The following is a 14155-nucleotide window of genomic DNA, read 5'->3' as shown; positions in this document are numbered from 1 at the left end:
ACTACCACTTTATTTTACTTAAAAAAAAAATCCTTTATTTACTTGAGCACAGTTCATTGTTTACGTTCTTGGGTGACTGAAATAATCACACCACTATTCGGCAAAGGACAACTTGGAAATCAACTCTTTTAAAAAAATGTATATATATGTATAAAACATTTAAAACAGTTTCCTTTGTTTTAAAATCTTACTATGTGGATGTATTCATGTTTATATATACAGACGTGTGTTCATACACACACACACATATACACACACACACACATCTTCTCTTTTCATGCATTATATCAGGAAGATTTTATCTAGTTTCTATCTCTGGTCTAAACATTTGTTGTTGTTGCTCGGTTTGTGTGGGTACATGTGGAGGGCAGAAGTCAGTCTGGTATCACTGCTCAGGAACCACTACCATATTACCGTTATTTTGTTAGTGTGTGTGCATGTGTGCATAGTGCTCATGTGGAGCCAAGCAGACAGCTCTGGTGGGGCTGGTTCTCAACTCTCCATCCGCCCTTACACAGGTTCCCTGCGCTCAGGTGCTTTACAGGGAAGCCATCTTGGTGGCCCTTACGGTTTTTTAACCTACATTTTTTGGAGACATGTTTTCCCACTGGATCCTAAAGCTTGCTGGTTCTGCTAGAATGGCTGGCTGGGACGCTCTAGGATTTTCTAGACTATTGTGTGTGTGTGGCATTTTAAACTGCTTTCTTTCAGTTAATGATACTTAAAATTTCCTGTGTGTCTGCATGGCTTGATAGCTCCTTTCTTTGTCTAGTGCTGAAGAATATCCCACTGTTTGGATGTACCAGAGTTCCCAGTCGTCCATGAACGGTATCTTGATTGCCTCCTTCCATTCTGGATAATTATGAATGAACCTGGTGTAACTATTCATGTATGTGGTGTTGCATGGACCTACGTTTTTAGCTCTTTTGGATGAAGACTAAGCAGTGGAATTTATCAAATCTGATAAAAACATTTGTGGTATTGTAAGAAAACACCCTCGTGTCTTTCAGAGTAGTGTTTTACATTCCCTCTAGCAACAAATGAGAGTTCGTGTTGTTCTACATGCTTGTTAGCGTTTAATGATGGTGTCAACATTCTGGACTGTGGCCAGTTTCACAGTCATGCAGTGTATCTTGTGGTCCCGGTGGCACATGGTGCATGTTCATTTGACTTCTGCACCATTTTCCTCATGAGGGCTTTGACCCATTTTAAAATCTGGCTTTCTTGTTGAATAATAGTAATTAATCAGAAATTTTTTCCCTTCTCTGGTTTGCCTTTCTATTCTCTTGATAGTGTCTCTTGAAGAATATTAATTAATCCAGCGTATCAACTTATTTCTTTGACATATTGTACCTTAGTGCAGCATCTGTCACCAACCTCTGTGTCATGTAGCTCTTCTAAGCTGTGCCTACTAGGAGTTTCAGTGGTGTCTCCTTTGTTTTGAATGTGACTATCCAGTTGTGGATCTGTCTGTTGAAAGAACTGACTCCATAAAGTTGTTTTCTGACCTCTACATGCGTGCTGTGGTAAATTACCCTTCCCCTAATCTCATAGATACACACACAGACACACCAGACACAGAGACAGAAACCGACAGAGGGAGAGGTGTGAATGTAAAATATTTCAGTAATTGAAAAAAAACATCAGTTTCATGTTGAAATGATGCTTTGGATATATTGGGTTAAGTAAAATATATTATTAAAAGTAATTTTACCTGTTACTTGCTATGTTTTTAATGTGGCTGCTGAAAATGAAAATTTGCAAATGCCATTATATTTCTGCTGGTAAGTTCTGAGTGAGACTGTCATCCGGTTATCATATGATTATAGCATGGATTACAGTAACACTTAGGAAAAGAAAGTAGTTTTTAAGGGATTTTGCAGTATTTGTATGCATTGTGAGTCTCTGTTTTACAAGGTTGTTTGGTTCCATTATAGCTATGTAATAATAATAAGCTCTTGAAGGCAAAGGCAATATTACTTTTGTTTTCATTTTGCATATATTTATCCTTGGCTAGATTCATAGACTGAACATATTAATCGGATAGTGTTTAGATTTGTTAGGATATAGATTAATTTTGTTTTTGTTTTTGTTTTTACCTTCAAGACAGGGTTTAGCTGGGGGGTAGTGCACACCTGTAATCCCAGCACTCAGGGAGGCAGAGGCAGGTGGATCATTGTGAGGTCTAGGTGAGCCTGGTCTACAAAGTGAATCCAGGACAGCCAAGGCTACACAGAGAACCCTGTCTCAACATACAAACAAACAAACAAACAAACAAATCAAGACAAGGCTTCTCTGTGTAGCTCTGGCAGTCCTAGAACTCACTCTGTAGACCATGCTGGCCTCAAACTCAGAGATTCACCTGCCTCTGCCTCCTGAGTGCTGAGATTAAAGGCGTGGGCCACCACTGACCGGCTCCACCAGTGACTTCTTACGTCCCATAATTTATTATAACAGTTACACTAGCTAGCCTTGTTAGTCATGTTATTTTTAAAATGTAGGAGGATTAGGAACTCGTATCTAGTGTTAATGTGTTCCAGGCTCTTTGTTGTCATTTATTCTTCATTTCACTTCTGTGAGGATCCTGTGAGGATGCTAGCCAGCACCGTTGCTCGGCTACGGAAGGTTGCTAGCACAATGAAAATGCTCGCATTCAGAGCTATAACTTTCTAGAGTACTTATTGGTACCCATAGACATAGCCAATTATTTCATGTGATTTGAAATTAGTCCTATATCTTGGTTGACATGAGATGAGTGAAAAATAATCATTGAAATTAAATGTACAGTGATATATAACATATGCTCAATGAAAGAAGAAATGTAGAATTTGACCTATTACTGACGGGGAAAACTTTCTTTTTTGAAGTCATTAAGATTTTGTGTGTATTGTGTTTATTTTGTTTTTGATTTTATTTTATTTTTATTTATTTAATTTTTTGTATTGGAGACCTGTTGCCGTTGGCTACCCTGAAACTTGCTCTATAGATCTGGCTGTCCTCCAGCTCACTGCGCTCCGTCTGTGTTGGAGTCAAAGGTGTATGCCACAACACTCAGCTTTCTTATGTCTCACACTTGTAGAAATGGAGTTAAAGTTCATGAAGAAAAAAGATTTTTAACATTTTACAATGTATTTTGTCTTTCAGATAAAATCAAAGACAAAATTAAAGAGAAAGACAAAGAAAGAGAGAGAGAGAGAAAGAAACATAAAGTAATGAGTGAGATCAAGAAAGAAAATGGCGATGTAAAGATCTTGCTGAAAAGTAAGTTTATATTCAGTGAGCTTCTTACGCATTTTATACTATTCAGTATACGCACTAGCCAAGCTATTAAAAAAGGAAATGTTATTTGATACTGATTTTTTTGTTAAAATTAAGAATGCTGTAAAAGTCAAGAGTAAACCTGATGTTGGTGATTGTAACCTACATGGTAACATGCTTTGGTCTATGTATTTAATGCATTGTTAAAGCTTTCATGGGCAAGCCTCACTAAACATAAATAATTTTAAAAATAAGTTGTATAATTTGGTATATGTGTCATTAGTTTGCAGTCATATTTATATAATTTGAAATAAAAGGCTAAAGTAATTTTGTCATGGTAGGATGGTGACAATGCCCTCCTATGGATATTAGAGCATAGCCACTATGTCACAGAGCAGGGCTGACAGGGAAGGCTTTACTCAGAGCTAAACCTGAGGGATGTAGTTTTACTCTGTTTCTTGTTTGTTTGCATAAGAGTATCCTTTTTGGTTTAAAAAAAAAAAAAGCCCCCAACATCCTCTTTGTTTCTTTTTTTTCTCTTTCTTTCTTTTTTTGGTTTTTCCAGACAGAGTTTCTCTGTGTAGTCTTGGCTGTTCTGGACTCACTCTGTAGACCAGGCTGGCCTCGAACTCACAGTGATCTGCCTGTTTTTACCTCTTGAGTTCTGGGATTACAGGTGTACACCATCATACCTGGTCTTATATTTATTTATTTATTTATTTATTTATTTATTTATTTATTGGTTTTTTGAGACAGGGTCTCTCTGTAGCCTTGGCTGTCCTGGACTCACTTTGTCGACCAGGCTGGCCTCGAACTCACAGTGATCCGCCCGCCTCTGCCTCCCGAGTGCTGGGATTAAAGGCATGCGCCACCACGCCCGGCTTATTTATTTTTATTTTTTACTTTTAATTAATTTATTTGTTTTAGTTTTACAATTATGACACGCTCTCATTATGTAGCTTGGCTGGCCTGGAGCTCTTTTAGATTAGGCAGACCTAAAAGTCATATAGATCTGCCATCCTCAGCCTCTGGAGTGCTGGGATTAAAGGCGTGTGCTTCCTGGCTGTTGTTTTTTTTATTCATTTTTTTCAAAAAAGTTTTAAAAATTTATTGTATGTGTATGAATGTTTTGCCTGGTCATATGTATGTGTACCATTTCTGTGCATAGTGCTGGTGGACATGAGAACACAGTGTGTGTGTCGCCTAACTGCAGCTGCAGGAGGCTGTGAGGCACCATGCGGATGCTGGGAGCTGAGCTCAGGTCCTCTGTAGGAGAGCTGCTGCTCTTGACCACGGAGCCATTTCCCCAGTCCTCTGTTGCTTTATTTTTGAGACAGAGCCTCAAACTGGATATGTAGGAATATGACCTAGGACTTCTGACCCACTCGCCTTCATCTCCCAAGCACTGGGGCGACAGGTGTGCACCCCACCATGCCACGTGCATGCGGTACCAGGGCAAGAAAGCATTCTACCAACTGAGTATAGCCCCTCCCTGACCTCAGGTCTTCTCCGGAAGCCTTAGCTGGGACTCGAATTGTGCCGGTAAGCAGCCAGTGATTCATGCTCCTGTGTTTACTCAGCTGCACCCCGCTGGTTTAGTCAAGTAGTTGTTTGGTTCTTTATTAAGAGTGTAGCAATACACATTTATGCTAATAGAGTAACAGTCTGTGGCCTCAGAATATGCAAACTCATGTTCTTTGTTGACGATTAGATTCCTAGAGACTCTATATGAAGATAGCCTACTGAACTGAGACTTTTCTAGAAATATACAACACTAGCTTTGACTTTGAAACAGATGGAAAATTTAGGGTACATTTTGAACTGAGTAAAGGTGAAACGAATGATGAAACAAAAAGAGTGAAGTAGGTCTAGAATTTAATTTGTAACCTTTAGGCCGACTAGGAAATTTTACAGAAGTGATTACTGTACAGTGGAGGTAGGTAATAATTTATATTGCTGTGAAGATTATATAAGTAAAAATGGAATATCATATTCACTCTACAAGTATCAATCTCTCTCTCTCTCTCTCTCTCTCTCTCTCTCTCTCTCTCTCTCTCTATTTTTTAATGGTTTTCTGAGACAGTTTCTCTATCTATCCTTGTGCTGTCCTGGACTCACAGAGATCTGCCTGCCTCTGCCTTCCTGAGTGCTGTGATTACAGGTGTGCACCATTGTGCTTGGCTAATAGATAAGAATTTTATAAACATGTTTGAAAGAATAATCTTGGGATTAAAAAACAACAAAATCAGTCGTAACTGTCCTTCCTCCTCAATATTTAGTATATGGTAGTCACAAAAAGCATGGCATTTGGAAGTGATCCTGTCTTTGTCAGTACCAGATGTTGGCTTTTATTAGCTAGCAGAACCTGTCTGCTGAGCATGTGTGGTCAGGGTCAGGCACAGAATCGTGTTGTCGCTGTTGTAGAGTAGCAAAATGGTCAGTTTGCTGGGGCAATAACTCTTTCTTTTTTCCTTCCTTCCTTCCTTTCTTTTCTTTCAGAAAGAGTTTCTCAGTGTAGCCTAGGTGTGTGTGGGCAGTATACCCTTAGCACTCAGTGTAAAACATATTCTTTTCTTTTTTTCTTTGGTTTTTCGAGACAGGGTTTCTCTGTGTAGCCTTGACTCTCCTAGACTCACTTTGTAGACCAGGCTGGCCTCAAACTCACAGTGATCCACCTGCCTCTGCCTCCCAAATGCCAGGATTAAAGGCGTGCGCCACCACGCCTGGCTCTCCCTCCCCCCCAAGACAAGGTTTCTCTGTGTAGTCCTGGTTGCCATAGAACTCACTCCGTAGACCAGGCTGGCCTCGAACTCAGATCCACCTACCTCTGCCTTCCGAGTCCTGGGATTAAAGGCGTGCGCCACCACAATGCCCCTGACATTTCCTTTTCATATCCATCTTTTATTCTTTCCCTATAGGTTTCTTCTATAATGTTACAAGCTGTAACATACAGACACTTGAAAAGTTACCAACTTTATTCTACCCAAATCTCATTTCCTTAGAGTTTTCCTTAAAACTTTCACTGAACTGGGTTTTCCTAACTAACTGGGGTTAGAGAGCTGACTCAGTAGTTAACAGCACTTGCTGCTTTTTCAGAGGATGCGAGTCCTGTTCCCACCATAGTAACTCACAACTGTCTGTAATTCAGGTTCCAGGGATCCAGTGCTGTCTCCTGGCCTCCTTGGGCACTAGGCATGCATGTGTGCACAGACATAAATGCAGGCAAAACATTCATATATATATATATATGTATGTATGTATACATATGAATACATATGTGTGAGTGCGTGTGTGCGTGTTGGCCATGAGCATGATGGCTTATAACTGTAACCCTACCACTCAGATTGAAGCAGGAGGATCAAAAGTTCCAGGCCAGCCTGGACAAGATAGTGAGTTCCAGGCCATTGTGGGCTACATAACAAGACCTTTATTTAAAGAAGAAAACAAAAATGTAAAAATTGTATGAAGTTTTGTATGACTACACATATATGTGTGTATAGTAATGTGTAAAAAGATTTTATTAGAAAAAAATCTTACTGTTTTCTAGAACAGTATTACTTGCCCTTAATAGTTTCTTTCATTCATTCATTCATTCATTCATTCTTTCTTTCTTTCTTTTTTTCTTTTGTTTGTTTTTTTGAGACAGGGTTTCTCTGTGTAGCCTTGGTTGTCCTGGACTCGCTTTGTAGACCAGGCTGGCCTTGAACTCACAGCAATCCACCTGCTTCTGCCTCCTGAGTTCTAGGATTACAGGTGTGTGTTCCTGCGCCCGGCTGATTATAGTATTTTTAAAATTTATCATTATGTCAAATATGTTTTCCTCATGAACAGGCATAATAGATAAAAAGTGGGTCTGGTGGTGCACGCCTATAATCCCAGCACTCTGGAGGCAGGGGGATCACTGTGAGTTCAAGACCAGCTGGTCTACAAAGCGAGTCCAGGATGGCCAAGGCTACACAGAGAAACCCTGTCTGAAACAAAACAAAATAAAAATCCCTAAACAAAGGAATAGGTTAAAAGTGGTGTCCTACGTTATTGGTAGATATCAAAGCTCACAGGCAGGGCAAATCACGGCTGGAAGAATGACAGCATTGCATTGCTAAAAATCAAAGTCATTGGGCCAGGACATAGTTCTGTTGTAAAGAGCCTCCCCAAGCATGTGGCTCTGAGTTTGGTTTCCAGAACCCATGTAAAAGTAAATTGGCATTGAGATGTTCTCTGTCTTCCCATTGCTGGGGAAGCTAAGGCTGGAGGAATCCTCAGCCTTTCTGGCCAGTCTAGCCAAATTTGTGAGCTGCTGGTTAGTAAGAGACCTTTTCTTAAAGGAGGTGGATGGTGTTTCCGGGGGTGACACTCAGGATTGTCCTCTGGCCTCCACCTGGGCTTGCCCCACTCTAACCCACGCAGTGCCTGAGGCTGAGATGCCTCCCAGAGACCGTCGACGGAAAAGCAGTAAGCTGTTGCTGTTTCTGTTTCCTATGTTTGGTAACGGAGTTTAATGTGTTAATTCATATATCAGATATGAAATAAGACCCAATTTTCCTGGGTGAAATTTATTTTTTACTTTGTTAGCATTAATGATATGCTGAGGTTAGTGGTGGAAATTAGTATCAGTGAACTTTTTAAAAGCACTTTCATAATTTGCTACCCAAAGCATATGCTTCTGTTCCCTTTCCCCTCCCGTCTCCTCACAGTCCCCTTTCCCACTCTGTTCTTCAACCCCCACCTTCCCTCCTCTCCTTTCTCCCCTTCCCTCCCTCCCACCTCCTGTCTCTTTTAGGCAGGCCTCCTGGGTATCCTGGAGTTTGTTATATAGTCCTCGCTGGCCTGGACTCTTGATCCCTTTGCTTTAAGTGTCCTGAGTTACCAGGATCACATGTGTCCACCACCTTGCCTGCTCTCCATGCTGTCTGTATACTTGTACTTGTTCTATGGTTTTTGTTCTTGTCTTTTGTGAGATTCCCTTTCTCTCTTGTTGACTTTATATCTGTGTTTCCCAGTTCTTATTTCTTTTGCTTTGGGTTTGCTACTCCCCTTCAGCTCCTTGTGGTATCCCCCTACTCGTGTGTGTGTGTGTGTGTGTGTGTGTGTGTGTGTGTGTGTGTGTATGTGTGTGTGTGTCCCCATCCGTGTCCCCGTCCTTGTCTGCACATGTTTCCCCCTCACCCAGTGTATGTCCTTGCCTGTTCTGATGCCCTCCACTATCCTTTTGCTTTGAGTCATATACATGAGAGTCTGCCATGTTCCTTAGACAGCAGTGCTGGTTTCTGTTCTGAGTACATCTCAAGGGCTTTTAATATATCAGAATTATTGGGTTTTGTTAGACTAATTACAGGTTTAGGGTAATGTGAACCTTCAGTATTTTCTTTCTGTAAGACAAGAGTGTTGATATTTGGAATGATATTTCCTTAAGGTACCTTAGAATTTTTTGTATAAGCATCTAATGAATTGCATATGCAGAAACAGAGAATGAGAAATTATGTAATGTTCTTAAAATCTTTCTAGTGCAAACTAGTTCCTCAGTTTGCTTTGATATAAAGAGTACATGTTACCTCTGTTTTGGGGGGTTTCCGGGCCCACATTCAGATTCTGTGAAGAGGTGGGAGTACGCAGGGCCCAGCAGAACAGTTGTTCTTATGTTATGGTTTACTATTATGAAAGTATACAAAGGGAAATAAACATAGAGGAAAGAGTGCATGGGATAATTAACATCTGTGGGAAGTGAAACATAAGTTTCTAAGAATCCTAAGTGGAGTTGGACAGGATATGCTTAATTCAGCAGTAAGTTGTGACAACATTCATAAAATGTTGTGGAGCAGAGAAGCTCCTTAGTGACTCAGGGTTTTATTGGGAGTGGATACATTGACACCATCTGCCTACCGCGGACCAAAGTTCTAGACTTCCAGAAGGAGAACAGGTGCTCAGCATACAGCGTATTGTTTGTGTGAGTGCAAATAGTGAACCCTTTAAAATGTAAGCTATGAAATGCCATGAAGGGCTAGCCTAACAGGCAGTCTCAGACACCTCATCTCTTCTGCACACTACACTTCCTCTATTATTTAATTACAAAGTAATTTTTTCAGGAGAATTTTTGCTCCTTGATGCCCAATGAAAGAATCTCTCATTGGTTAATTAGTTTGAAATTTTAAATTGCTTATGGTTGTAATACTCTATTGGTTCATCCAGAACACTAGGGAATAGATTAAATTTTTTTTTTTTTTATTTCAAAGTAATGTGTTTTGGTTATAGGGTATTTTCTGCTTTAAATGCAATATAATTAGATTTTAAACATTTTTTTATTGCTGTTAGGTTTTGTTTATTTCAAAATGATTTAATTTTTACTTTCCATTTTGGAGTTTGAGACTGCTATTAATATTTATGCCCAAGCCTGGTATAGGTGTGAGAATGTGGTGGTAGTGGCTCATGCCTGTAATCCAGCACTCAGGAGGCAGAGGCAGGTGGATCGCTGAGTTCGAGGCCAGCCTGGTCTACAGAGTGAGTTTCAGGACAGCCAGGGCTAAACAGAGAAACCTGTCTTGAAAAACAAACAGCCCACCCCCCACCAAAACAAGCAAACAAACAAACAAAGCCCAAAGCCAAAGCAACCAATCAACCAACAAAACTCCAATAAACAGACACACAAAATCCCCTATGCCCTTTCAATTATATTTTCTTTTTTGGTTTTTCATTTGGTTACTCTAGTATTTTACTCTTTATTTTTGTCATTTTTTTTGAATAATTAGTGTTGAGACAATATCTCATGTATCCCAGGTTGGTCTAGAACTTACTATGTAGCCAAGGATGACCGAGTTTCCAGACCCTTCTTCCTTTTACCTCCTGGTCCGGGTTCTACAATTGGGATTATCATGCCTGGTTTCATGTAGTGCTGGGAATTGATCCAGGGGCTTCTTGCATTCAGGGCAAGTATTGTGCCACATGCCCGAGAACATGCTCAGTCCCTAGTTTTTGCTCTTAAGGTGCTCACCCGACTGATGCTTTGAAAGTACGTATTTGATAGAATTTGTGGAACTACTTAGAGCAGCAGTTCTCAACCTTCCTAATGCTGGGAACCTTTAATACAGGTCCTCATGTTGTGGTGACCTCCAACCATAAAACTGTTTTGTTGCTACTTCATAACTAATTTTGCTACTGTTGTGAATGAATGTAAATATCTGATATGCAGGATGTCTGGTGTTTGACCCCAAAGGGGTTGAGACCCACAAGTGGAGAAGAGCTGATTGAGACTCTCCAGAGAAAGAACATTTTATCCTTTAGGATGTTACAACTTATCCATGTTGGCTGGTTTGGTTTTTACTTATGTTCATATTGATTTTCTTCTTCATAGCATAGTTAAGAATTCATGTACAGAGTGGGTGAGATGGATCACAAGGTAAAACTGTACTTCTAAGCAAGTGTGATGGCTTGGTTTTCTGAATCATAGTCCTCTCTAGCCCTGGCTGCCCTTGAACTCTCTATTTAGAACTATGTTGGCCTTGAACTCAGAGAGATCCATCTGCCTGAGTGATGAAGTTAAAGGCATGAGCTGATGACTTGAATTTGATCCCTTGATCTCTGTCACCTACGGGGAAGGAGAGAACCTCTCCTGAGTGATGTTCTTTGACTGCAACACACATGCTGTGGCATGCACATGCAAGCTTGAGTACACACGTATGCATGCACGCACCAAAAAAGTAAAAGAATGTTGAATAAAGGGGGACACTAGATGTAGGCTTTTTGGGGGGGGGGGAGTCAAATCTATTGTGAGTTGCCTTGAAATTTAGTTTTGAAAATAGGTAGAACATCTCACTAATGAAAACTAAATAAGAGAAATCTGTGAACACGGAAAATTTCATGTAGAGAATCATTGTGAGGGCTGGGGATATGTAGCTTGGTTGATAAGGTCCATCCTGTATGCAGGAATCTCTGGGTTTTGCCCTCAGCACTGCACAGTACTGATGTGGTGCATGTCTATAGTCCAGAGTTTGGGGAAACAGGAGGGAGGAACAGATGTTCAGGGTTATAGCCTCATCTCAAAATGTTCTCCCTACCCCCTAAAAAGGCAAGTTAGGGTAATTTTATGTATGGAAAGTTATCCTGAGAGTAGAGTAACAAAGCTCAGTGTGATGACAGGGGCCTGTGACCTCAGCACTGTAAATCCCTGGAGGCAGAGTTCCCATGGGTTCAAAGTCTTGCCTTTACAATCTTGCCTTTACAATCAAAACAACAAAACTCCCCTCTAGGGGTCTGGAGAGATAAGGCAGGGCTAACAGCACTGGCTGCTCTTTCAGTGGACCTGAGTCCCATTCCCAGCACCCCACATGGAAGCTCACAACTATCTGTGACTCCATTTCCAGGGGACATGACTCCTTTTGGCCTTGAAGAGCATTGGGCATGCATGTGGTACACAGACCTTCATGGACGTAAAACAAACCAGTGCTCAACCAACCCCCCACCTCTGCCAAACAAAAGCAAAAAGGATGGAAAAAAAAAAAACCCACAATGGCTTCTTTCCTTTTTTGTTCTGTCTCCCCCACCCTCAGACAGGATTTCTCTGTGTAGCCTTGGCTGTCCTGGACTCACTCTGTAGAGCTGGCTAGCCTCATACTCAACAGTGATCCCACCCTGCTTTTACCTCAAGTGCTGGGATTATAGCCAAGCACTACCATGCCTGGCTCTTCCTCCTCCTCCTCCTCCTTTTCTCCCCCCTCTCCCTCTCCCTCTCCCTCTCCCCCTCCCCCCTCCACACCAGGGTTTCTCTGTGGGCTGTCCTGATTAGGCTGACCTTGAACTCATAATGATCTGCCCCTTCTGTCTCCCCAAGTGCTGGGATTACAGGTGTGTAATACAGGTGTGTGCCTGTTTTCTTTTCTGAACTGTTGCTTTATTGTCCTTTTCATATTTATCGTAGGAAGTGGTATTCTCTTATAATAACCATAGCATTTTCATAGTCTGCTTATTTTTATATAAGAAAAATTCATAATTATTGTATGTATGTAAATGATGTGCCTGCTTGTTATGTATACATAGAGGTCCCCCAATTAAATAGCCTGTGTAGATTAGAGTTTTTTTGTGTGTGTGGTTTTTGTTTCTTTGTTTTTTGGTTTTTCGAGGCAGGGTTTCTCTGTGTAGCCGTGGCTTTCCTGGAACTCACTCTGTAGACCAGGCTGGTATTTTGGTCTTTTATTCCTTCGATTTTTGGCGTTTTGATCTAGAGTCTGTTGCTTGTGTTCACTGAACCTCTTTAGTCTATAACCTTATAATGTCCCTCTACTCTCCTGTCTTTCTCTATTCTCTCCTATTTATCTCTCTACCTAGCACTGGGCATCATTGGAGCCTAGTGTATGAGAGGATTCTGATTTTGTCACTTCCTGTCGAGTACCCGCTAGCTCTTGACTTGGAGCTCTGCAGGTGTGATGGACTTAGGGTAGTCAAGTACAGCTTACCGAGGAGGGAAGGAGTGCTGCAGATCGATAAGCTCTGCACTGTTGATACTGATGTTAGTGTGTGCACACACTTCTGACTTTGTGGTTTTCAGCCTCCTTGGCATCTGGATATGAATTTTTAAAACCTCAGATAAAATAAAGTTTGCAGTATATCCATGAGAACTATCTGAAGGGTATTACTCACACTTACTTCTGAGCTTCTGCTTTGTACAGTTTGAAGACTACACTTTCTAAAGCTGTCACTCATTACTTGAGTGAGCACTTGGCATCTGCTGTCTAACTAGCAGTTCTGAGCCCACTGTCTGTGTTTGTATGTAAAGGCAGAAAATGGATAAGAGAGAAGGAAACACAAAGTAAATTTTGAATAGAAAACAAATTCTCTGAATAATCAGAAGCATCATAAGTAAACTTACTTATTATAAAACAGTTCCTAAAAGCATGTCATTTTCTAAAAGTAATTAAAATATGGAGTTTCAAAAAATTTTTTTCCCAACAGGTGGGAAGGAGAAGCCAAAAACAAATGTAGAAGACTTACAAATAAAAAAAGTAAAGAAGAAAAAGAAAAAGAAACACAAAGAGAATGAAAAACGGAAGCGTCCAAAAATGTATAGCAAATCTATTCAGACCATCTGTTCAGGGTTGCTGACTGACGCTGAAGATGAAGACGCAAAAGGCATCTTAAATGATACTGTAAAGGATTGCGTTGGAAAAAGTTTGGATACCAAGAACTGTGATTCGAAAATTCCTGATAACAGTGACTTTCCATTTGTCTCATTAAAGGAGCCACGCGCTCAGAATAACCTTAAAAGGTTGGACACTTTGCAGTTTAAGCAGCTCATTCACGTTGAGCAGCAGCCTAACGGAGGTGCGTCCGTCGTTCACGCCTACAGCAGCGAGCTCTCCTGCCTGTCTCCTGTGGAGATGCAGAGATTTGCAGAAGAATTTGTGGGGTTAGTGTTCAGTGAAAATGAAAGTTCTGCAGCTTTCTATGTAATGGGTATTGTTCATGGGGCAGCTACTTATTTACCTGACTTTTTAGACTACTTTTCATATAAATTTCCCAATTCACCAGTGAAAATGGAGATATTGGGAAAGAAAGATATAGAGACAACGACTATGTCCAATTTTCATGCTCAGGTAAGAGGCTTTTAGTTTTGCTTTGTTTAAATAGTTTTTATTGTACATTTTAGACAGACTTGTGTTTTTTCCTCTTAATTTTACCAGAGATTTGAGGTAAAACGGTAAGCATACAGTAAAAATGTTTGGGAGTAGCCTCTTGATGTGAATTTACAAGTTTAAATTTTAATTCCTCCTGTCTTAAAAAAAAGAGTATTTATTTATTCTAATGTGCATTGTTGTTTTGCCTGCATGTGTGTCTGTGTGAAGGTGCTGGAACTGGAACTGGTGTTACAGACAGCGGTGAGCTGACATGTGGGTGCTGGGAATTGAACCCA

At 40.6% G+C, this 14155-nt stretch overlaps 1 protein-coding gene across 3 annotated transcripts in view; it reads left to right on the top strand.

Moving 5' to 3' along the window:
* RSBN1L (round spermatid basic protein 1 like) overlaps nucleotides 1-14155 on the top strand; it is a 54253-nt gene that overhangs the window by 16095 nt on the left and 24003 nt on the right. For 2 of the 3 annotated variants that reach the window (XM_084787272.1, XM_084787271.1), the window contains exons 2-3: nucleotides 3145-3261; nucleotides 13198-13838. In XM_084787272.1, the coding sequence (XP_084643398.1) occupies nucleotides 3145-3261; nucleotides 13198-13838 (758 nt within the window). The remainder of the gene's footprint in view (nucleotides 1-3144; nucleotides 3262-13197; nucleotides 13839-14155) is intronic. The other variant, XM_084787273.1, reaches the window with a different exon arrangement.

This window comes from Acomys minous (assembly GCF_964271855.1).
Source record: "Acomys minous genome assembly, chromosome: 6".
Classification (NCBI taxonomy): Eukaryota; Metazoa; Chordata; class Mammalia; order Rodentia; family Muridae; genus Acomys; species Acomys minous.
The sequence above is the reverse complement of the archived record's forward strand: the minus strand, read 5'-3'. Positions and strand labels throughout refer to the sequence as shown.